The sequence below is a fragment of the Aptenodytes patagonicus genome, chromosome 24 (assembly GCF_965638725.1).
Source record: "Aptenodytes patagonicus chromosome 24, bAptPat1.pri.cur, whole genome shotgun sequence".
Lineage (NCBI taxonomy): Eukaryota > Metazoa > Chordata > Aves > Sphenisciformes > Spheniscidae > Aptenodytes > Aptenodytes patagonicus.
In genome coordinates this window covers 3876204-3899461 of record NC_134972.1, presented here as the reverse complement: position 1 = coordinate 3899461, position 23258 = coordinate 3876204, and the positions used below count along the sequence as shown (strand labels likewise).

The 23258-nt window shown below is 49.7% G+C and overlaps 2 protein-coding genes across 3 annotated transcripts; both read right to left on the bottom strand.

The window, feature by feature from the left end:
• Positions 1-1491: 1491 nt before the first annotated feature.
• PLPBP (pyridoxal phosphate binding protein) lies at positions 1492-7140 on the bottom strand. 2 transcript variants are annotated; one of them, XM_076358807.1, is made up of 8 exons: positions 7123-7140; positions 5850-5957; positions 5576-5611; positions 4910-4985; positions 4600-4734; positions 4259-4401; positions 3501-3599; positions 1492-3168 (listed from the first exon to the last, which is right to left on the bottom strand). In XM_076358807.1, the coding sequence occupies exons 2-8, from the start codon at positions 5898-5900 to the stop codon at positions 3031-3033; spliced, it is 678 nt and encodes a 225-aa protein (XP_076214922.1). In that variant the 5' UTR covers positions 5901-5957; positions 7123-7140; the 3' UTR covers positions 1492-3030. The 2 variants fall into 2 exon arrangements, with proteins under 2 accessions (XP_076214922.1, XP_076214921.1); XM_076358806.1 differs by lacking the exon at positions 7123-7140 and adding an exon at positions 6448-6546.
• Positions 7141-8375: 1235 nt separating this feature from the next.
• ERLIN2 (ER lipid raft associated 2) lies at positions 8376-21480 on the bottom strand. The gene is made up of 11 exons (XM_076359061.1): positions 21335-21480; positions 21144-21225; positions 20692-20738; positions 20125-20186; positions 19104-19229; positions 17070-17143; positions 16587-16645; positions 15216-15307; positions 14782-14871; positions 12410-12489; positions 8376-11293 (listed from the first exon to the last, which is right to left on the bottom strand). Exons 1-11 carry the CDS (start codon positions 21439-21441, stop codon positions 11084-11086), a joined length of 1029 nt encoding a protein of 342 aa, XP_076215176.1. The 5' UTR covers positions 21442-21480; the 3' UTR covers positions 8376-11083.
• Positions 21481-23258: the final 1778 nt, after the last annotated feature.

The window sequence follows — 23258 nt, the reverse complement described above, 5'->3', positions numbered from 1 at the left end:
TCAGCCACAGGAGGAGCACAGCAAAGCGCTCAGGCACGGTGCAGTCAGAAGAAAAAAGCCTGTTGGAAGCAGGATGGGCGAGAGAAACAGCTGCAGAGGAAGGGAGCAGATCACACTGCTCTCCTCTCCCCTCCGGTGCCGTGTCACAGCCCAACACCAGCCACCACAGCTGCAGCCAGCGCTGCTGTCCAGGCACAGCACCCAAGCTGCTCCCCGCAGGCCACCTGCGCAGCCTGGACACAACCCGGCTGGAGGGGAGAGGTGTCCCACAGCTGAGCGCGTCCCCAGCGCCACGTGGCACGGCTCTCCAGAACCACCAGGACGCACACAGTTCTGCTGGGGTCTCATGGGGGAGGCCACCACCAAAGCTGACAGAGCCCTAAACGTTTTAGCAGAGTACGCAGGCAGATCAGAAAACCAGAAGACCACACGCTTTCGTGAGCCAGTCTGCTCCTTAAATATCGCTGTGCCGAGTCAGAACTCCAGGGCACGGAAGCCGGGACAAGCCTTGCGCTGCCCCACAGCCACCCGTGCACACCCACCTCCCAGTTTACACCATTAGCTACTTCTTTAAGCTTGGCTAGCATCCAGTTTCAACTCAGGAAATAAGCACAAAGTGCCCGAGAGAGGAAAAGCAAGAGGGCACGTGAGCCCCAACGCAAGACAATTCTCAACGTAAGCCCACCCCGCTGTTCCGTGCTTGAACAGAAAGAACTGCGGCAGCGCAGCTGGTTTTGGAGCCGCAGGCTGGTGGGAAAGGGCCGTCAGCGAGGGGTGAGCAGAGCAGGGGGTCCCCGATCACCCCCTCGGGCTCAGAACCGCCTGCTCCGGGGCTGGGCTAGCTCTGTAAGCTCAGGTAGCAGATCACTTTCGTTCCTCGTTTGCTATGGAGAACTCTAGCCAACATTGTACGAGTAGCAAACAAACACTGCAGGGACACCGGCAGTCTTCGCGCATTTGAATCAAATTCAGAGAGGAGAACGGGTGTCCTGACTCTGTTCTGTAAAATAAACGAAAGGCTTTTAATGTTGTGAAACTTGCAAACACGAGGATCTGTGGTCAGTGTGTGGTGCCGAAATTCTGGGAAGAAAGAGGTGGAAGAGGAAGGGATTCACTTCAACCACCAGATGGAAAGATACAGTTATTTTTGAGACCCATTACTGATCCGTACCTGTCCGCGAGCAGCCGAGGAGCTGTCGTCCCTCCTTCGGTGGACCAGGAGCGCTGCCCCGGACCTGGGGAGCAGTGCCACCCAGAGGGCTTCTCCAGAAATAGCTCACGCTATCTGACATCTCGCCCGACTCGGCAGCTATTTTTTTTCCCCTTCTGATCGAAGAAAGCTTCGCTTTCTTTGCCAGCTCTGTTTCAGCTCTCTTTCAAACCACCCTCCTCCCGCCATCCCGAGACAAGCGAGTCTCTCCCAACAGCAGCTCCAGGTTAGGGAAATAGCTTCAACGGCAACTCAGGGCATTTATTCACAACACTGGAACATAAAAATAACATCTTTAATAGCTTTGTAGTTGGCACAGATGGTATTAAAATTCACCACTTTTTATTAGTAGACTATGAAACAACACACGGTGCAGTGCCGAGGGCAGCTCCGACTGCATGTTGCTTCTAAACCACGTAGCTATGACAGGTTGGCGTTAGAGTTGACTCTTTTCATTTACATTCAGCATTTATAGTCAGAGAGTAAAACCAACAGCTAGGTTTAACCACACACACAGAGAAAAGCCTGGGAAGGGTATTTCTGCTGGCAACTGATGTCTCGTCCTCTTAGCAGCACACAAAAGCCCAAAAATGTAGTTGCAACACAGGTTGCAAGAGAGACTTGCCGTAGCTACTGCTGGCCAAATAGCACGTGACAACGCAGGAGCTTCCGCTCACATCTGAATGAAAACAGTTACTGCAGCGAAAGAGTCGTTCCCCTCTTCCAGAAGTGAAGGCTTAGGCCAGCGCTTAAGATATTAAGACATCGCCCAGAAGCTCTGTCAGGGCGACTGGATTTTTTTTCAGGAACCTAGAACACAGTAATATGTGTATAATACCTTACTTTCTGAAGTACTTTTCCCGAAGGGCCTCTAGCAAGCCTCGCTGCTGCCCTGTGAGGCAAGCATTATTATCCTCATACGGATGTCGACGGGATGGTGGAGGCACCGAACAGTTAAGTGACTTGCCTTGGAAAGCAACAGCAAGCTGATGGCAGGGACCTTGCAGAAAAGCCCCATTCTGACCAAAAAGAACTTACAGCGTCAAGAACTACTACGCAGGATGAAAATAACTCCCAACAACACTTCACAAGAGGGGAAGGTTGAAAGCATCCCAGACCTGAGCAGACACGGAACCAATGGGAAAAGTTAGCGGTGTCAGCCTGAAAAGGACAAATATAAACCTCAGCCGAAAAGACACTCCCACACTTGCAATCTGCATCCAAAACCTTACGCCATGAACTCATGCTGGCGACTGTGTTCCTTATCCATCCGTGTGTGCTTGTTATTCGTCCTCTGTTTAAACGGACATAGTCTCTCCAGTGTCACAGTTTGCCTCTATCAGTTTCTACGTAAGCATCCCTCAGTAGTGACCACGTGCAAAACTTTTATTTGGGGAAACATTTATAGGTCTCTGGCAAGATTATAACTTGTTTAATGAAGAATTCAGTCCTCAGTGAAAACATAATCACCGACACTGCTGCAGATACATCTTGCTCCTTAGGAACTCCATCCTGACAAACGTTTAGTTTGTTCAGCCTAGTTATCCAAAAATCGCTGTTCTTAATGACCCTGAAGGAGCCAAGATACCACAGTCACTTTCAACAATAAATTTTCTTATCATTTGTTGGTTATAAAAATTTCCAGTTTCTATGAGTACTCTATAATCACAATAAATTATGAGGCATTTCTGGCCTCTGTTCTGTTAGAAGGAATTCCCTCTCACCATCACAACAGGGTGCCGAAACAGAGGGAGGTAAGAATGCATAGTGAGGTCTCCCATCATCTGTCCTCTGTCGAGGCCACTTTTTTTTTTTTCCACCTAATGACCCTGCACTGCCAAGGTCTCCGTTTCGCCTTTAGTTTCAGCAGGGGCCTTGCCACCGACCGCTTTGTTGGAATAATCTCGCTCTCCAAAAATAGTGCTTCCAATCCTGACGTTTGTGGATCCAACCTCTATCTACAAAGAGACAGAAAGGAGGAGCTCAGGGCAGGGCTGCCACCCACACCTGCCAACACAGTCCGTAACCACCCTCGACGCTCGCCGTGTCACAGAAGGACGGCTCCCCGTGTACTCGCCATCTGCAGCTACAGCTAGGGTCTGTTTTGGTCCCCAGAACTCTATCCCAGGAGCGCTGTTTTTCACAGAACAGCACCATCAGTATCTCCATCCAAGGGGAGGCCTAAGAGGCCCCTCTGGATGATGCCTGGGCTGGACTTTGGGGTGCCTCCTGCTGGTGCTGGTACGTTTGGTTCCCGAGAGAAGGGGTGGCAGAAGGAAACCAGACTTACTGCGTGCTGGAAGTCTGTGGACATGCCCATGCTCAGCTCCACCGTCTCAACGGGGAGATTCAGCTTTTCGCACACTTCCTGCCGCAAAGATAGCAGCATCTAGAAGGGAGGAAGAAAGAAGAGAGGATCACACACTTGACAGCCACACCGGCTCAGTTTCAGGGTTTCACAGATCACGATTTCTGCCTTTCTTTGAAGTCTCCTTCACACAGAATGTGAAATACCCACACGTCCCACTGAAGCTTGCTCTGCAGCATCATAACAGCGCCTGGAGATTTCCCGTTACAGGCTACATTACTGACAACACGCGTACCTACAAGTCTACACATCTTCTGAAGACATCCAATTATCACACCAGCATGACAGACGAGGAATGCAGACCCAGTTCCTCTGCCTGATGCAGCCCTGTGCACACAGCGTGCAAAGAAAGGCTGACTGAAACCTCATCTGAAAGCAGGACCAGAGGATCCAGGACAGTAATTGCTGCACAAGGTGCCCCTGCCAATACCCCAGCTACAGCTTCAGAGAAGGGATGGGACCGAATACATATGGGTACGGGCACCTGGCCTCTGCAGAAATGAGCCTAACACCTGCATTAATACTGACACTTCAGGTCTGTACTACTCTGAACAAGGTGTTTCTATTGACAATCTACAGTCAGACTTACAGCTTGACCGCGTACTGGTTTGGCTGGGACAGACAACAGACTGAAACGGGAGGCCAGCCAACAGTTGATGTTTTCTTCTAGAAAATCTTACCTGGAAGTCAGGATTTGGGCCCTTACTAAGGTCATGCCCAATGCTGCCGATCGTCATCAGCCCCACAAATTCCAGGCTTGGACACTTGTTGATGACATGCTCCACAGCAGCCGTGGTGTCTCCGGGAGGAAGGCCATGCTTACCTGGCAAAAAGTGGGGAGATTTGTGCCAAGCTCTGCCAGAGACCTCCCCTCCTCACAACCAGGCAGAAGCCAACAGATGACTGAGTTTCATCTTAGCTTAGAGAAACGCTTTAAGAGCGCAAACCAACCCATCCCATTCAAGTTGTTTCTATCAAGTCAGCAGGACAAACTTGCATATCATCAGAAAAAGCCACTTACTGTCTTCTCCACTCGTATTAACTTGCACCATGACCTTCAGCTTCTGAGATGACCCTTTTTTCTGCCATGAGCTGTTCACTCTGTCTGCCAGTTTCACAGAATCCACCGTTTCCAACATGAACAGGTTAGGGACAGCTGGGGAGAAAACACAGGCTGAGGGCAATTCTGCTGGCACAGAAGTTTTTGTACCTACAACTCAGCTCGGTCACAGAGACAGGCATTGGTGAGTTAATGTACACCAGGTTGTTATTTGAACGTTGGAAGACTATTGCCCACAGGGTCACTGCGCGTAAAATTAAATAGAGTTTACCAATCAACTTGTTGACGTTATTTTTCTGCAGATGGCCAATAAAATGCCACTTAATCTCCGGACAAGACGACAGAATCTGAAAGCACAGAGGAACAGTTTGGTTGAATGACAATTCCCTCTTCCCCACACAGTACTTAAGTCTCAGTTTGCCCACAAACAAAATACCAGACACCCAGTCTTCTTTTGTTTACCCTGACAGACACAGGTCACGCAGCGCTTGTGGTGTGTACTGAAGATTGCTTCACAGTCTGGAGAGGAACAGGGCTGTGGCTGCAGAGTGTTACAAGGTGAATGGGGAAGGCAAAGCTCTTTTGTAACTGAACAATCATAAAATGATGCGTTTTCCCCGAACTGAGCGTTACCATTTTTTTTTAAAGGACAACTGCACATCTCCTACAGCAGGAAGCACAAAAGGTGAAGCACTGTTCAGACAAACACTTTATGACTAAGGTGCACGTATTCACAGAATCCTCTGGCGCCAGCAAGGCAAGGAGGGTGGACATGGCAGAGGCAAAGAGCTAAGAATAACCCCACCGTTTATCTGAAAAGACAAGGCTCAAACAGCCTCCATCGCCAATTCCCTAACAAAAAACAAGACTTTTGCTGAACGGCTCTCAGTACACAGCTATACAAGGAGAGAGAATATATAAGGAACTGCGTACTTACTCTGGAGTCTGATGCCTTTTCCAGCAACTCTTGAACCTAGTAGAATTCAAGAAAATCTCTTGTTAAAACCACACCAGACATGCCTGCACCGCAAGAACGGTCTCCCTGGAACGGGTGTTCCCGGGACCAACGTGCGCCTCAAATACAGGGCTAGGGGCCTGATGCTATAACCAAACCTAGCTCCCCACGCGCAGGGCCACGTGCACTGGGCTGCCCAGCGCCTGCCCTTGGCACGGGGCTCCGCTCGCAGACCCGTGAGGCCCAACCAACTCACGTAGTTCTCCCCGAAGCTGCGCTGCCCGTGGCTGTAGGCGTCGATCACCATCTCTGCCGGCTTCGTCTTGCTGACGGCCACCAGCCGCGGCTGCACAGCCGGGAGCCCCTGAAGAAGCACCCGAGGGTGAGTGGGACGTGCAGGGGAGGTTCCAACCTGCTCCACGCTCTCCCCAGTGCCCTGCAGTGCCCAACCAGGCCCCCCAGCCCCAGCTCAGATCACCCCGCAGCCTGGGGCTGCCATGGGAGGGGGTGAGGGCGGCCTCCACGGTGATGGGGGACCCAGCCCTCTGCAGGGTGGTGGGCCTGGCTCTAGTGGGGGGAGGCCTATCTCTAAGGACGATAACGGGGTCCTGTCTCCTTTGCTGGGGGGAACAGACAGCCGCCTCCATGGGGGGCCCGTCTCTGTGGGGATGGGGGGCTGTCTCCGTGGTGACGGAGGACCCGCCCTCACGATGCGGGGCCCGTCTCTATGGTGACGGAGGACCCGCCGCCACAGCGAGCGGGCCTACCCCGGCGGGGTAAGGGCTCCCCCCCCCCCCCCCGCGACCCCGGCCCCCTCCGCGCCCCGGCGGGCTGTCGGCCCCGCCGCCCCTCACCTGCGGCCTCCGCGCTGCCGCCTGCTGCACCTGCTCGGTGACGGCCCGCAGCGCCGGGCCCAGCCCGTCCCCGGCGGCCATGCCCGCTCTCCACATCCCCGGCCGGCCCCGCCGCCTTCCGCCACACGCGCGCGCGCGCAGCTCCTCCCCCCGCCCCGCGGCCAATGGGATCGCTACGCCGCGCACGGGCCGACCAATGGCAGCGGCGGGGCGGAGGGCGGCGGCGCCATGTTGGGGAGGCCGGCGGGCGCCATGGCGGTCAGCGCGGAGCGGAGCGCGAAGGCCCGGCCGCGGGACTCGGGGCCAGCCCGGGGCGGCCCCCTCTCCCCGAGCCGCTTGGGGCCGGCCGCTAGCCTCCACGGGCTCCTGAGGGGAAAAGGCTGGGCCGCAGGGCCTTGGCTGGGCCGCTAGCCTCCACGGGCTCCTGAGGGGAAAAGGCTGGGCCACAGGGCCTTGGCTGGGCCGCTAGCCTCCACGGGCTCCTGAGGGGAAAAGGCTGGGCCGCAGGGCCTTGGCTGGGGCTGCCTGCAGTGTGCATGGTGCCGTGCCCTCCTGCCCTCCCCTCGCACGGATTTTGGCCCAAATCGGTGACAAATCCAGGCACCCACCCGCGCCGCGGGTAACGGGACCAACTCACTGCCCCCCTCCCGCCCGGCGCTGCCCAAACCCACCTACCTGCCTGTGCAGCGGCTGGGACGGAGGCGCAGGTCCGATGCCGCTCCGAGGGGCGGTGAGGAAGGTCCGGGGGTCCCGGCTGCAACGAACGAGAGCGGTGTCAGCACCACATACCGCTGCCCCGGCACCCCGAGCTCCCCTCTGCAGGCAAGCGGGGAGAGGAGGAGGTTTCCACCAGCTGCAGCTTTTGAGAGGTCTGGGCAAGAGCCTTCGCTCGCCTAGGAGGAAGGCATCTGCAGGAACCCTTGGCCCTCACGACTGGAAAGAAAATCCGGCAGCCAACAGCCTTGTTTGTTCGGCGGGCAAGTGCTGCCCATCACGACGATACCGCAGAACTAATTTCGACCCACATACCTTGCATACTCCAAGAAAAAACACCCCCAAACCAAAAAAAAAGTCCACAACCCACCCCCAAAAAATTACGTTCTTCCCACCTGCATGAAGAACAGTCTCCCTAGGGCACAAATTTCAGTTACTTCAGAAAAAAATCATCATAAAACCAGGGCAGGTGACACCACTTGTTCTGCACGCCCTGTTTGAGCAAGCGACTGTGAAGGCTGGGACGGGCAGCAGGGAGCGCTTGGAGCGCAGCCACAAAGCTCCGCAACCACCCGTGGCAGCCACGCAGCCGGAGAAGCCACGGGGCGCGGGAGGCCCCAGCGCCGCAGGGCCGCGGACAATGCCAGCCTTTATCGCAGCAAGTCAGATGGAAAGAATGGGAGACTGCCAGCTGGAACCCATTAACTAAAATATTTGCCTTAATGTGCAGAACTTACTCTCCCTCCCCATATTCTGAGCAATGACAGTATTTACACAGCTGTTTAAAAATACCCAGAAGGTTCCTGCCCTTTGTCTGGTAAAACATGACAATGATTTTCTGCAAACTTTACCAAATCCTAGATATTTGCCACTGAAGTCTCGTCACCATGTTTTTCCACCAATCCGATTAGCAAAGCGGGGCCGAAAGACGCTTGCAGCGTTCCTCAGCTGGCGGCCGAGCCGACACAGACACCTCTGCCCCTCTTCTTCTGCCGGAGCTCCGCTTTCCTCTCTCCTGCTCACTGGAAAGGGAGAGCTGGCACCGTGCAGCAGCGCAGGCATGTGTCTGCCAGCACAGCACCGATCCACGCTCTCCCACTGGAGCAGCAGCAGCCTCGATGTCACCCCTGGTAAATCTTCCCCTGGAAATAAATCTACACATTGTGTTAAAGGTTATCCATGGAAAAAAAAAAAAAAAAAAAAAAGAAGAGACATTAAAATTGAAGGCCATTTTATTGTCATAGCAAATACCAAAATAAAAAGGCTTTTAATTCAATACATAAGATGATCAGAGACTGTACTGGTAAAGCATTACCATGCTCCCGCCAGCAGTTCTCAGGTATCAGCAGTGCCACAAGCCTGTATTTTCTTTGTTATACAGAGTGGTTTTAAAACTCAGATCTTCATTTCAAGATTTCAGATTATGGAAATTAGGACAAAATGTCAGTTAGAGAGAGAGATGGAATAAAGATTTACATGTAGTGACAGATCTACTCTGGAAAATTAATGAAGAAACCTGAATGAAAACGCAACAATGGATTTTGGCATGTGAAGACAGGTATGATTTCAACTTTGTTTTTGCTTTTTTTACTCTTATTATAATTTAACTAAATTACAAGAATACTTTAGCAGTAATGTTTTCAATTAAAAAAAATCATTAAGACCTATTTATTCCAAATTATTGTCTTACCATGAAATCATACAAAAACTTACTTTATAACACCACTTTGACTTATTTGGGTCTTTTCATTAGTGAAAAATACTTGCGTAAAAAGTAGGTTTTAGTTACCAGTGGAAATCTCGAACATGAACGTAGAACAGTCCCAAATGAGATCATCCTCAAAGTTTAGGTACTATTACCTCATTCCGAAGTTTCTGCTATTCCCTGTTCATAATCCTCCTGCAGAGATCTATTTATAAGAGTCAGTAATATTACAGCCTACCTATTGATGCAATTGTTTGACTGCTGTGTTGTTTAATGTAGCACATAGGTCTGGAGATGGAACTTCCCTTAGCTCGTATTTTCCAACAAATATAAAGAAGACACAGAGGAGATGGGACTTTTCTCCAGCAGAAACTGATGCTTATCTTTTATTTTGCATTTCAAGTATCAATAGTCATTCTCTTAACAGGGAAAAGAGAACTGAAGTAAGAATACTGGAATCAGCAGCTGAAATTAATCAGATTTCTATCTTAGTGTGATTGCCTTATTAAAAAGACTAATGCATATTTAAAACACTGAAGAGTGAAACCAAGTGTAGTAGGTAGCAAGCATCTGGGGCACAAGATTGTAAATGCAATAGGCTGGTCTCTGACAACTAAAGCTAGCACTTACACTTGCATCATCTCATATTAGTATGTTGGCCGCAAATTATAACACCAATTAATAAACAGGCTCTCCTGCCAAGTGGCAGATGGACTGGGGAGAGAAAAAAAAAATGTTCTCTCTAGGCCTGAACTTTTGTCTTTAACACCCCCTCAAAGTTCTGCATGTGTGTAAAACAAAACTCTATTACCTCTTTGCATCTGGTATGTGAAGAATTAATCAGTTTTCTGAAGTGAAAGGTACGTTATATAGCATTGTTCTGAACGAAAAAGGAAAATTTATCTTTGGGACAGTTCAGAGACAAGAGGTTCTTTTCTTTGCCCTGTGACTTTTCAGTATGATGTTTTGTGTCCCTTGCTACTAGTAAATTTTCCTTTCACCAGGTCTACTCAGAAAAAAAACCCAAACCCAACAGTAACTCGGTTCCATTCATTTCAATTTACCTGAACGTCCTCTTTCTAATACGACACCGTAAACACTGAAATCCAGTTGGTTTTGCAGAGGCAGATAATGTACTGTAACGACCATGGGACTAGTCACTCAAGCAGTTACTCGCCAGCAAGGCTTTTTGCAAAGTCAGGGTCCCTGAGACAAAAATTCTTTTCTCCCTAGTTTTTCTAACTATGACGACTGTGACAAGTACCACGCCTGCAGTCTGGTTTCACTGAAAATCAAGTCCGGTTATCCGCTGGCAGGACACCGCCTCCATCAGCACGCTTGCACCCCTCACCTAGCAGCTAAACTGCTGGCAAAAGCCTCAGAACACAGACTCCCCTTTGCCCTCCCCAAATATGACAAATGGAAAACAAACCAGTGTTAAGATGCAGAAAACGAACAGTTTAGGCCACTACCTGCGTGACACATGGTCTAAGGCTTAGATCCCCCCACAGTAACTAGGTAACCTGCAGGATTGCAGCTGAACTTCTGCAACTCGCTGTGCACGTGGTCTCAGCTGCCCTACCAAGGCAAAACACATCGGCTCAGACCTCAGTAAAAGGTGGTTTGGGGCATTTGCTACACCCTGCACTCAGGACGGACCTGGAGCATAGACACAGGCTGTTAGATCCTCCCAGCACCCCACACAACGGGCAGTAACCTGCCGTTTGGACAAGGTCCGGACCGTCAAGCAGACACATTTAGTGTACAAAAGTCTAGCACCTTTTTTTAAAAGGGGTTTGAAATAAGGTACTCGAAATTTCCAACAAGAAAAAAACCAAAACAAGTTGTAGCAGCAATTCCCCTCCCTCCAAAACCTCAAAATTTCTTTACTTCCAACTGCTACAAACCACATCAGTCCAAAACTAAGTACCCATCTAAGCTGGCTGCAGAACAGATAGTCTAGCTAGCCTCTCCAGAATAATTTGGTCTGTATGTCCAAGAGCAGGGAGAGGTGCACCTAGAGGACATACCTGGAGCTGGCTGCTTAGAAGTCACCGGAAAAAAACCCCATAAATATCAGAGTCTTTGTGTCTAATCGTCATACAAAAGAGTGAAAGGATTAAGTCTGATTCATCTCTTTCAGTACAGGAAAGGGGGAAAACGAAAAGGAACTTCCCAGTTCATGTTTCTTTTGATATAAAACGAACAGAAATCTTTTCAGTTGACATTATGAAGTAGTTTTGTGTCCTCACTGGTTCCTGCCCCATCCTCTTCTTGGATTCCTTCTGCCAGTCCCTCTGCAAATTTGGTCTGGCTTCCTGCATAGTCCATAAACATGTTGGGAATATCTTTGCCAAAATATATCTTGCTGTTTGCTGCGATAGCCTTGTATTTCATCAGCTGCAAGTACTCAGGAGTTAACTTCAGCTGCACAAAAAGAAAACAGATCACCAACAGCTCGGATTCAGTCAAAAGCAAGTTTCTGTCATGAGCATATGAGGCATCCACTTCACCACAACACTAGCAGGCATGCTCATCCTCTCTTCAGCTGAAAAGACGGAGTGCCCAGAAGAAGGCTCTCTTTCAGTATGCCTAAGTGAAGCTCTAAATCCCAGCAACTAAATGGCAAAATGAGAAAGCGGTGGAAGCAGCTGGGGAAACGTTCAGTCCAAATGTACCAGAGATGGAGATGCTCGAAAGCACATAACTCACTGAAAGCCCTTGCGATGCAAGCTACTGGAAAGAAAAATACAACTGGCTTTTTTCCAGAGAGCAGATTGACGAGTGTGTTGTCCGAGAGCAGAGCTCATTCGTTCAGGATAATGACATTATAACAGAGAGGATAGAATAACTGGGACAAAACTTGTGCACAAACATCCCAGACCTCTGTCCATTCTCACTGACCCTTACAAAACAGAAAGTCTTCCTGCTGGGATGTCCTGGGAACTCGCTGTAGGCAATAACGAGCCTGGCAGTTCTATCCCTATAATTTCTCTGTTTCCAGTTGGGTTTTTTTTGTTTTGTTTTTTTTCTTTTGCAAGACCAAGGCTTTGCCAGGCTAGTTTGGTGTACAAGATCAGCTCCATTTGTTCTTTACCTGAACGCTTGCTTACTCTAAGCCTGCCTGTCACTCTAGAGATCTCCCTGCTTTGATTGCTTGCCAGCTTGCAGATTGGAATGAATCGACATTTCTGATTACAACAGCGTGAAAGGGCAACACTGAAACTGATATTCTATCTACAGAGGGAGCCAGTGCCCCATTAGCATCTAACAGAGCTGTCTCCAGAGATGACCAGGTATTTCACGTATCCTGACATAAATTTATCTGTCCAGAGAAGGAAATGACTTTGCAAATAAGGATCTAATTGTTTCAGGCTCAGTGAAAACTTTTCTGAGAGGAGATGGTTTTGTTTTGCTTTTTGACTTAAACAATGAGACACAACAAGCAAACAATAAACACAGACTGCTCTTTTGCCGAGTGCTTCTATACAGCCTAACGTAAGGAGCTCTGCTTCAAGGCACAGCATAAGGAAATAACAATACCTTGTTAGCCTCAGCTACTTTCATAGCAGTGTAGCATTCAGCATCAGCTCTTGCCTTCTCTCTTGCAAGAAATGCAGCATCTGGAAGAAAACACATGCTCTCATATTCAAATTTTTATTTCCAGCCATATTAGCACCATTTGCAGCTGGAAACTTTTTAAAGTGGCCAGCATCACATCTAAACTGTACGGGATACAAGGGTAAAGAGGGAACAAAATGGGAAACCCAGAAATGGGATCTCAATTTACATCTAAAACGCTGCAGGATGATAGCATTAAATAAGTAAATTGCATCTGCAACTGAAGACCTCAAAGCATTTTATAAACATAAGGTTTTTATTACTACCCCTGTCACACAGGCTGAAAACACTCTTTCTTCTCTAGCCAGCCACTAACTCTCGTGCTCAAAACGCAGCAACTGTTCCACTGCAGAAGTGGTATTTACCCATGACATTTGCACAGGACTCCAAGAACAGCCTAGCAGACTGCTCTACAGATGAAGTCTGTGACTGTGAATGCAATTCCCCAGATGGGATTTTGCCTGGGATATTGAGGTTAAGATTCTGGCACGTAGAGGCAGGCGATTTTAACCTTTACAGGCTCTGCCCCTTGGACAGATGTTGGAGAGCTGTTTCTCTGCTATATCAACAATTGTGAAAGGGTCTGATCCTGCAGGATACTGAAATTCCCTGACTCCCAGCAAAGACATTTAAGGAAAGAAACACTTCCCCTTTCTGTATTGCACTCCTTTTTTTTCCTTCTGACTTTTTATCTATCCAATGATAGTGATGTGATATCAGGCCACCATGTTAAGGCTAAGATGAGCATCATCTGGCTGGTTCGATGTGATCTCCTGACATTCCTTCTATGACAGGGAGCCACACGACTATAATACATGCCGGTCTGGATTTGAGAGTTGCACAGCTGTATAAACCATTTGTTTATCTATACTAGCAGGGAATCCTGTGAGCTGCTACACTTAAAAATCATGTAAGCAATTGGATGGTTTGGCCTGTGACTTCCTCTCTTTTGGCTAAAAAGAGCGGTCCCAGTCAGAGACACTAGAAAGAATGAGGGAGACAGGAATCCTCTGCCAGCACAGAGTTGAACTGAAGGCCTGACACCCGGTGACACACATTTATAAGAAATAAAACCCATTGTATTTCTGCGAAGAACTTCTTAATGAGAAGCTGCTGATCTGTAAAACTCTTAATTGGCTCCTCAGTGGCCTTCTGTGAAGCTTGACAGGGCCTATAATGAATGTAATTGAAAGTAAGGCCTTGCCACTCTGAGCTGGAAATGCAGACCCCTTTTCATGTCCTGGAATTTGCTTGACAAAGCATTGTATCAGATGGGTGGGGGAGACATCTTAACAGTACAACCTCCTAGAAAGATCACCTTGAGAAAGAGAGTTTCAAGAAGCACAGTCTGCAAAGAAGCATTCCTATTCCTGCCTCTGGTCAATCCTGGTTCCTAAAAGTAGTTAGCTGCAAAACTAAAGGAGGATGGAAAAAGCAAAAATGCAAACTAAACAGAGATATTACAGATTTATTGGTTAAAGCAAAATACTACATTTTCAAAAGAAGCAGCTCCCCCTCCTCTTCTCTCAAGCTTTAGGAGTTGGAAGCTACATAACAGACCCCTGCTGTTGCAGAGTGTGTAACAGCCAGACTTTGTTTTCTAAATATTTCACACTACACAAAAAACTAAAGGTAAATTTGCGTACCTCTTCTTCCCTCCAAGTAAGGGACAGGTTCTAGAAGAATCCTAAGCAAGAAAAGGATAGAAACTTCCACAACCCTACCCTATTGCAGATACTCAAGGGAGGTGGCTGCCCCCACAAGATTGCACAGTAATATTTTAGGATGCTTCCACTTCTCTGTGAGAGTCTGCAGCCATTATCCAAAACCTGGCACGACTTCTTTTAGGAAGACACCAGCCTGCCATTCCCTTCCTCCGTACTTGTGACAACTATACTTCCTGCACTCATGTTATATGAAGAATCACCTAAGACTCTGGAGTCAAGCTTCACTAACTTTGTCATTGCCCAAGTATCTTGAATGCCTTCTACTATCCTGACTCATCTGCCCCCCTGAAAACTCCACTGCAAAATAGGCTGTGAAAATGTTAGGAGAATCTGAGTATTCAGACACACTTACTCAGAACTGCAATGCATTACATAAGGTACCACGCACATGAGCTAAAATGAAAGACTTCAGACCAGTAACTTCACCCCTGTGAATGTCAGCTTGGATTGAAGAACTCAGTCAATACACACACTTCAAGAACTACTTAACTCCATGGTGAACTGCTTCAGGATCTTTAGATAAAATTCACCACAGAACATTTACTTATTGGAAAGCTCACCACTCACCTTCAATCTCTGAAATTCGCTTCTCCGTTTCCTTTTCCATCACTTTCTGTCCGTAAGTTATTTCGGCAACTTGTGCAATTTTTTCTGCCTCTGAAATGAAAAAGAACATATCCACATTGTCATCACGCAGTCTTCCTAATGCCAGAAGCAACTTCACCCATGAAAGTCCTCACCACCCCCTTCTGGTGGAAATAAATTGTGGGAAGAATTTTCAGCCCTCAGAAGGCATCAGTCTACATTTGTGGGCAAAGCTGGAACCCACCTGAAAAACTCGAGTTTCTCTGGAAGAGTTTCAGATCAGCAGCAAACAGATGCAGCAGAGAGATCACCCAACAGTGAACCAGGTGCATCCCTCCCCGATGTCCGGGTTCTTTTTGCTGTCCACCCCACCGCACCCCCCTATAATTACTGCCTTCAAGCAAAGATATACAGACCGATGAGGGCTTTCTTCCTTTCTGTCTCTGCTTCCTTCTCCACCACCTTCTGCTTCTGTGCCGCTATCAGCAGCTTTGTCTTCTCACTCTCCCTAGTGAGCCAGAAGAAGCCAGTTACAAAACATGAGCTTACTGAAGTGGTGTGGCCTACCACATCTCCAGGATGAGCTGTTGGCTCAGTCCTTCAAGCACGTGTTTAGGGCAGGCAGCAATCAGGAAAGTGAGTGCATGTACCTGCACACACAGAGCTCTCTTTCTAAACCAAAGCGTCTTCTCCTCCCCTCCACAGCAGGAAGGCTTTTCAGTCAAGTCAGCGTGAAACACTCCCTACTACTCTCTGCAGGCTGCCATAATGCCTTCTACAAGAGGCGGGTCACAGACCATACACATCTAAGTTTTTTGGGCTACTGTTAATGAGGAAATTATTTAAACAAAGTAAGAAATTAAAATCCTGTAAAAGCCTTGCCCTCACAGACAGTTATTCTTCTTCATTTGGAAGTATACAGCCTTGAAATCAGCCTTCATTCCATCAAATGGCTCTGTGCGTTTTACCTGCTAAAGCCTTTTCTATCTTACTGTTTTGTACATACACTAAGAAGTTTTAAAAGAGTGTATATAAATAAAAGACTCTGCCTCTGCTCCCAATCAGGGAAGAGAGATTAGAGTCAAGAACAAGTCTCTTTCAGTACATATCCTGCTGTATTTATGGCAACAGATAACAGGCTGATTTGGGATTCTGCCTATCACGACCATAACACCCATGACTTACCATGATACCAAAAGGTCATATGAAATGCTAGGGAAGCAAAATGGACAAGAGGGATTTTATTCTGGCCTACACAGACTCTGTTGGCAGAGTGCTCAGAGAATATAAGCATTTCTGAATGATCAAGTGCAAGAGAAGGCAGCTGGCTCAGAGCATTGAAAAGGGATCAGTATGTCAAGTGCTATTAAAGAAAGTTATTTCAAAGCTTTGCAAGTCTCCAGCCTGTTGAATCAACAGTTTCTCCATCCTAGTCAAACAACAGGATTAGTGGTGGAATCTATCCACCTGCCACTCACTCACACATTCTGGGAGGCCTCTTTAAAATAGGGCCAGTGTCAAGAGGAAGGAGCCCCTAGGCAAATAATTTGTGCTGAAGTGTTCAAAATGGAGAAATACCTTCTAACTCAGCAGTGACCTGCCAGCTGCTTACAGTGACAGACACGTGCTCATCTGGTGCAGCCTCACCAGACCCCTTCTGAATGGCAGCACGAGGCTGAGAGCAGGCCTGGCAGAGGGCACTCCGATCACTGCATGCTGTGAAAACACATTAATCTGGATGACCGATTCTTTTTGGTAACACAAAGGTCCAAGTCTCAGGCACTTACATGAGCTCATAATTCCTCCGGATTGTTTCAGGGATGTTTGGCTTTGTAACTCGAACTGCCTGGAAAGAGAGACCGAAGAAAACATAGGCAAGCAGCCAACAATCAAAAGCCAAATGGCCCCTGAGGCTGCAGAGGATGGGGGAGCTAACATTTAGGGCATGCTCTGCCACACAAAGCCTTCCCATGTTGCAGAAATTGTGACCAGGTCCAAACTCCACCGAGCAAACGTAGGAGTGAATGATCTCCTGACATGACAGGAGGTTATAACCTGGGTAAACCAGTACCCAGAATAACACCAAAAGAAACCCAACACATCGAAGCTAAGAGGGGATGGAAAGGATACTGTTCTCATTCCTCAAGTTAAACAAAGTCTGTATTATAAAGCAATTTTCTAAAGAAGTTTCACAGCTTCCTATTTCCTTTTAGCCCTTACCCCTCCCTATGATCTGCACCTTAGACATCTCAAAGTGGAATCCTGATTACCTGTATAATTAATCCAGGGGCCATTGTCGTTAGGTCTTGCTGCAAGGCCAGTTTAAGGTTTTCATCAATCTGATCTGATTGGGGGGGGAAAAAAAAAAAAAGGTAACTAAAAACCCCGCAAGGCAGCTTGCTGTCAACAAGTACAGAATTAGCTGGAATGGCTCAGATTTCTTATTCCTGGAAAGTAAGTACAAATGTAAGTTTCATGTAGAAGTGCTGGGCTGAGAAGAACCATCCCTGACCCCAAGGCAGGTTCCCATCTCTCCCAACAAGTCAGGCAGCATTGACTAGTGGCAAATACTTGGGACAGGCTACAGGAACACGTCAGGCATAAAATGAAACTTTTTCCAGTTTCCCATAACCTGCAGTCTGGAATCTTTCCGAGCCAGAAGTAGCATCTTTACGATAAAGAATCTGTGCTCTAACCCACTTCCCCATTGATATCTTCCCAACTAGATCCTGAAGTAACGTGGTCCAGCTAAATCGTGATGGATTAGGAACTGCATCTGTGCCAGCAGGAGACAAAGAAAATGGAAAGGCAGAAATGTGAGATGGCTGCATTAGTTATTTTAATAGGCTGCAAAAAAAAAAAAAAATCTGTAACGTCTGTTTGGCTCAATGGATAACAGTTAATTCCAGTGTAGCTAAGAAATTTCAAAAGGAAATACAAACCAAAACCCTGCTTCAATGAAAAGCTCTAAGGATAGCAGTGTTTCCAGCTGGGGCCTGCTGAGAAGTGCAAAGGGAAAATAAAAACGTAATGGCCTTGAAAGCGATCACATCGCACTCCTTGATTATTTGCTTTGGTCCCAGTTTAGCTATCTGGAACTCACACTCACAATGAAGTTCAGCCAGGAGTTTAGGAAACAGCTGTTATCAGTTTCCTCCACCTGCTTGCAGATGTGGGGGCAGAGAATGACATAAGTCTGCTCGAAATGGGCTGTGCCCCATTTCAGAACTCCTGAGCCAGAAAACATTCAGCTCAAAGAGTTACACGGGAGTTTATACAAGTTCCTTCTGTGGAAATCAGTGGCTTTGAGTCCATTTCAAACAGTTGTCGTCAGCAGCTGCCGACATCTGGAGACTCCATCGCCAAAGAACCAGTACACCCGCCAGCAGTCCCAAAAAGGAACCGGAGGGGAACTGAGCCCCAGTTCTGCATCTTATGCAGAGGCCTGTCAGAAAGCAGAAAGCCAGGCTTCTTGGAAAGCCCAGTCTGAACAGAGAACAGGAGTCTGCAAACACCCCGTGTTCTTTCAGGCACAAATTCTGTCCATTTGGGGTCCAGAAACATTCACAGCAACACTTTGCCCGCAGTCAGCACCGCTGTAGCGCTGAAACACTGGAAGGGATTTCTTGTTAGTCCAAAGCCGTAAACAAAACACTCAGCCCTGGCAGTGACTGGTCTATTTCTACCAAGAAACCACACCTTTTCTTCAGACAGTCTCTTGCAATGTGCTCTCCCAGCCTCTGTGCTGCCTGATTTCCCAGTGCCCTGAAGCGAGGGAGGGAAGGTCGGCAGGCCCTCGCCAAGCAGTCCCATTTTCAGCGCTCACTCGCAGTGCCCGGGGAACTGCAGCCATGTGGATGACACAAAGCTAATCAAACCCGCAGGCCAGGGAGTGCTTGCTCATACTTTTTGTAACAGCAAAGAGCAGAAGACTCGCTTTTCCATCCGGACTAGCAAACCCTGTGACTGATTCAACAAGTCACATTTGCTAAACACACAAAGAACGCCGCAGAATTACCGCTCCCTTTTTCCCTAAAGCCCTCCGCTCCTACTGGCAGGTTTGGGATTGGGTTTTTTTTCGTTACAACATACTGAAGCACTCAGCACCAAAAGATAACAAGGAGTAAACGATGGTAGCTGGTTAACAATCCTGATTCCAAACAGAGCAGACACTGGATTAATAGGTAAAAAGCCCATCAGTTGGGGGAAGTGACTTCTGCACCGACAGACCATGCAAATAGCCATCAGAAACATCACTCAAGGAGCCATCAATCCAACAGCGAAAGGTCAGAGGGGCAGCTCACCGAACAGCTCAATGTAGACCTCCTGCAGCGTGTGGACACTGCAGAACTGGTTCAGCTCATGGTGGATCTTGTTGAAGATGAGAGCTTTGTCATAGTCAGCGGTGTAGTTCTTCACTATGTCATATACTACAAAAGAAGAAGAGAAACCGGCGTTAACAGCTGGGGTGGAGGGATGTCTCGGGTTGGGCTGAGCACTCGCAGTGAAAACCTTATGGCTCGGTCACAGCAGCAAGAGCTGCAGTGCCAATCTGAAGTGAGGAACGCACCCACAAGGGAAGCCTGCACCACAAACAAAGTTTGTTCAGGGGAGTTTTATTTATTGCTAGTATTTCGTAACACCCATACCAATATTCTGTCACATGCTTTGTAAAGAGAAGGACATCTAACTAATAACAGCCCCCTCTACACACTCTGCAAATACGCATGGGTTGTGTCTGAGCTGCAGAATACAGAGACCGCGTGGTCTACGCACAGCGAGGGAAGGGCATCCTGCAGTCGGCATAAAACAGAGGTCTCAAAGCCACGAGCCAGGCAGTTACACCACACTTGTAACCAACAGGATGTTAAAAAAAAGTCAAAGAATTTGGAAAAAAGGCTGCACAGGTCATTCTCCTTGGGCCTCAGAGGCAGCCTTCTGCTCACAGACACCTTGTCTCTCTCCCCTACCTCTCGCACACCTCGTTATTCAAATCAGAAGTTCCTGACTGAAGCGTAAAGCCCAGTGGGGCCATAATCATACAAACAATAAAAGCGATGGATGGTATTCAGGTATTAACGAAGCAACTAGCAGCACAGAACAAGTACGTGCAAGAAATAATAAACACACAAAACGTCTGGGAGAGCTGGTTTAAAGCTTACGCCCAGGAAGTGCAGAGCTTTACAAGGGGAATACCCATGGTACGCCCCAGCTCCCAGTCAAAGCACAGCCACGCACAAGCTCTTCGCCTCATCTCACACTAGCAGGAGGAGCACAAGCAACTCTGGACGGCAGGATTTGCAGGGTCACAGGAGAAGAACTCACCTGCACTCTGGATGAGGAAATTCACCACCTCAATTCTGTCAAAATAAATCATCACTCCTCCACTGTGAAAGGAAGAAAAAGGAAAAAAAAAAACCAAACCAAGTTTGCTGGAGGCCACGCGCTCTGCCTGTGCAGCCGGGCAGCTCTGAGCGGAGGACACTCCCCTCTAGCGGGCTGAGCACGGCATCCACACCAGGCCGTGGTGTGGCACCGCTGCGGCGCTCCGGCAAACCCCGCGACGCCCCACTCCTTGCACCGGGCTCCTGGTTTCAATTACGCGTCTCCAGAAATTGGATCACGAAACGTGGGCCCAGGCTTGGAAAACTGTGTGCGGACACTGGGGACGGCTGCGCATACACCACCCCGGCAGGGCTCATCAGCTTGGGCGATGCATTACGGAGCCTTCCACCAACTTCAGCTGGGGTGGCGGTGGGAAATCCAGACCGCGAAAACAAATCTACGCGTTTTAAAGCACGCTGGAGCAAGCGGTGGGGGGAGAACGGGAGAGGATCAAAAGGTTTCTAGCAAAACCGAAGGACTGCGGGGGGTAACAGCTGAACATCTCACCTGGTACCACAGGGAACGTTTTTCACCTCATCTGTCTGCAGCGTGGTCTGAAGAGAGATTTAAGAAAAGAGGCTTAAGAGACAGGCTGTTCCCTGCACAAATCCTACTTGCTTATACGCATATAAAACAGCCGCAGGTTTCTGCCCTCACCTCCCCCTCGCACCCCTCGAGAAGGCCGCTAAAAAGCAAGAGCCGAACCTGCCTCGCTGGGTCCCTCGTGCAAAGCTCAGCGGGACAGTCCCGAGAGCCGCTTCTCCCCCGGTACCGGGCACAAGCACACGCCGCCACGACCCGCCAGTCCGACACCACGACCCGGCCGCGGCGTTTACCACAGCGGCTCTCAACCCGCCACCCCGCGCCTCCGCAGAGCCGGGGGCGGCAGGAGACCCGCGGAGCCCGGCCCACCCCCGCGGCACGGCCCCGTTCCCGGCGGGCGGGCGGCCCAGCAGCACCTGCACCGACTTGTAGGACGTGATGAAGGGCAGCATGAGGTGGAAGCCGGGCCCGCTGGTGGAGGTCAGCAACGCCCCGCCGCTGCGGAAGGAAGGAAGGAAGGAAACAGAGGGCCGTGAGAGGCGGCCTGCTCGGGGCCCGGCCCGGCCCGGCCCGGCCGGGCGGGGGGAGGCCGCGGGGCCCGCCTCACCGGTAGTAGACGCCGATGTGTCCCTCCTCGATCTTGTGGATGGCCGAGAGGAAGGCGGCGGCGAGGAAGCTGAGGGAGAGCGCCGCGATGGCGCCCAGCTGGGCCATGCCCGGCGCTCGGCGGCGGCGGCGGCTCTCCCGGGCGGCGCGGCCCGCTCAGCCGCCCCGGCCCGGCGCCGCCCTGACGTCATCACAGCGCGACCGCCCCTTCCGCCGCGGCGTCGCCCCGCCAGGGGGCGGTGGAGGAGCGGGAGCCGCGGGTCCGCGGGTTCGAGACCCGCCCGCGCCCTCGCCCCTCGCCCCGCAGGGCCGGGGGGGGTGCCGCGCAGCCCCCGCACCCCCGGGCCCCCGCCCCAAGGAGGGGGGGAGAGCGGGGAGGCGGCGTGGCGGGGCGGTCCGCCCGGCCCCGCGGGAGCCTCGCGCCCAGGGAGGCGCCCACAGAAGGTTCTCCCCTGCGCTGACCTCTGGCTCGCGCGTGGGAGCCGTCACGGGTCTCCCACGGCCCCCGTGGGCCCGGACACGGCCCCGCTCCCCCCAGCCTCCTGCGCCCCGCCATGAGGGAGCCCCCCGCTCCCCGTCGGGGCCTTGCTGGGGCAGACGGAGGGGCAGTGACGGGAAAAGTGACAGGCCAGGCGAAAACATATTAAATCTTCCACCTCTGTAATTGTTGAAGGGGACTTAAAAAACATGGGAGAGACGTATGAAATGTCAATAAAGGAGAATAATTTGATCTTTACACTCGATAGATCTCCGAGGGTTATATATAACAAACCTGTCAGGAGGATTCAGCGCTGTTTAGAAATAAGGAATGAAATATCCGCGATATTTGTCAATCCAAATTTTACAGCTCTTAAATAAGCGCAAAAGGGCGCCAGAGATGAAATACACCCTGTATTAGTTTTTTTTCTAAAACGCTTGCCCAGATTTAAGGCCTTGATAAAATGTATTAAATCTTTAAAGGTTTTAATGAATCTAGTATGTGTTTCATAAATCAAGAACCTCTGCTCAGCCCCCTCTCAGTTTAATAAGGGTAAACTAGGAAATTGCTCTGAGCTGAAGCAAAATACATTCATATAATATTGAAAAGTAATAGATTTTTAAATGTGGGGTGTTCTGGCTCGCAGGCGAGGTTTTGCTTCATAACATCAGCGCTATATCATTAGCCTGAATGGGAAACCAGCTGCAGCCACGTGTTTAACAGCATCAAGATGTGAACTAGCACAAAGGTAAATATTATTTGTAATAATCCTGAAAAAAGAAAAAAAAAAAAAAGGCAAAAAAATCATTACTTCTGGACCTGGGGCCAGGAACATTCGGTGGTGTCTGTGCCGCGGCTCTCTGGTTTTTAACAGCACGGGCTTTTTTATAGGAAGAAATGGTTTATTACACCCACTTCTCTCCGGCACTTGAAAACTTTTTCATCCCTGCCCCGTTCCTCCCCGCCCCGCTGCAGTGGAGCCCGTATAAAAATATCTCGCGGGTTTTGCTGCAAAGTTAATTGAGACAAGTTGGAAGGTCTCTGAGCGCTCTCGTTAACGCCGTGGTCCCAGCCTGCCCGCTGCCTCTCCCCGGCCCCGCGGGGGACGGACCCGGGGCTGGCAGGTGGGCAGCCCCCCCCCCGGGGACGCGCCTGGGCTTGGTCACTGCTGGGGAGCGGGGAGGGTCCCCTCGCCCGGGGCACCAAACCCCCCGGGGCTGCTCCGCCGGGACTGTCGTAAAGCGCTGTGTAAAAGTCTGTCTAACCTCATTAGCTGTCACAAGTAACAATGCCGGGCTGGCAATAAAGGCAATTTCGAGCCTGTTGGCCATTAATCACCGCCTGACAGTTGTGAATAGGGGTGGAAAAACTCTGTCCCCACGGTTCCTGCTTTGGCGTTTAAGGTTACCTCCGTGCGCAGCTGGAGCGGTGGGGTGGAAAGCTCTTC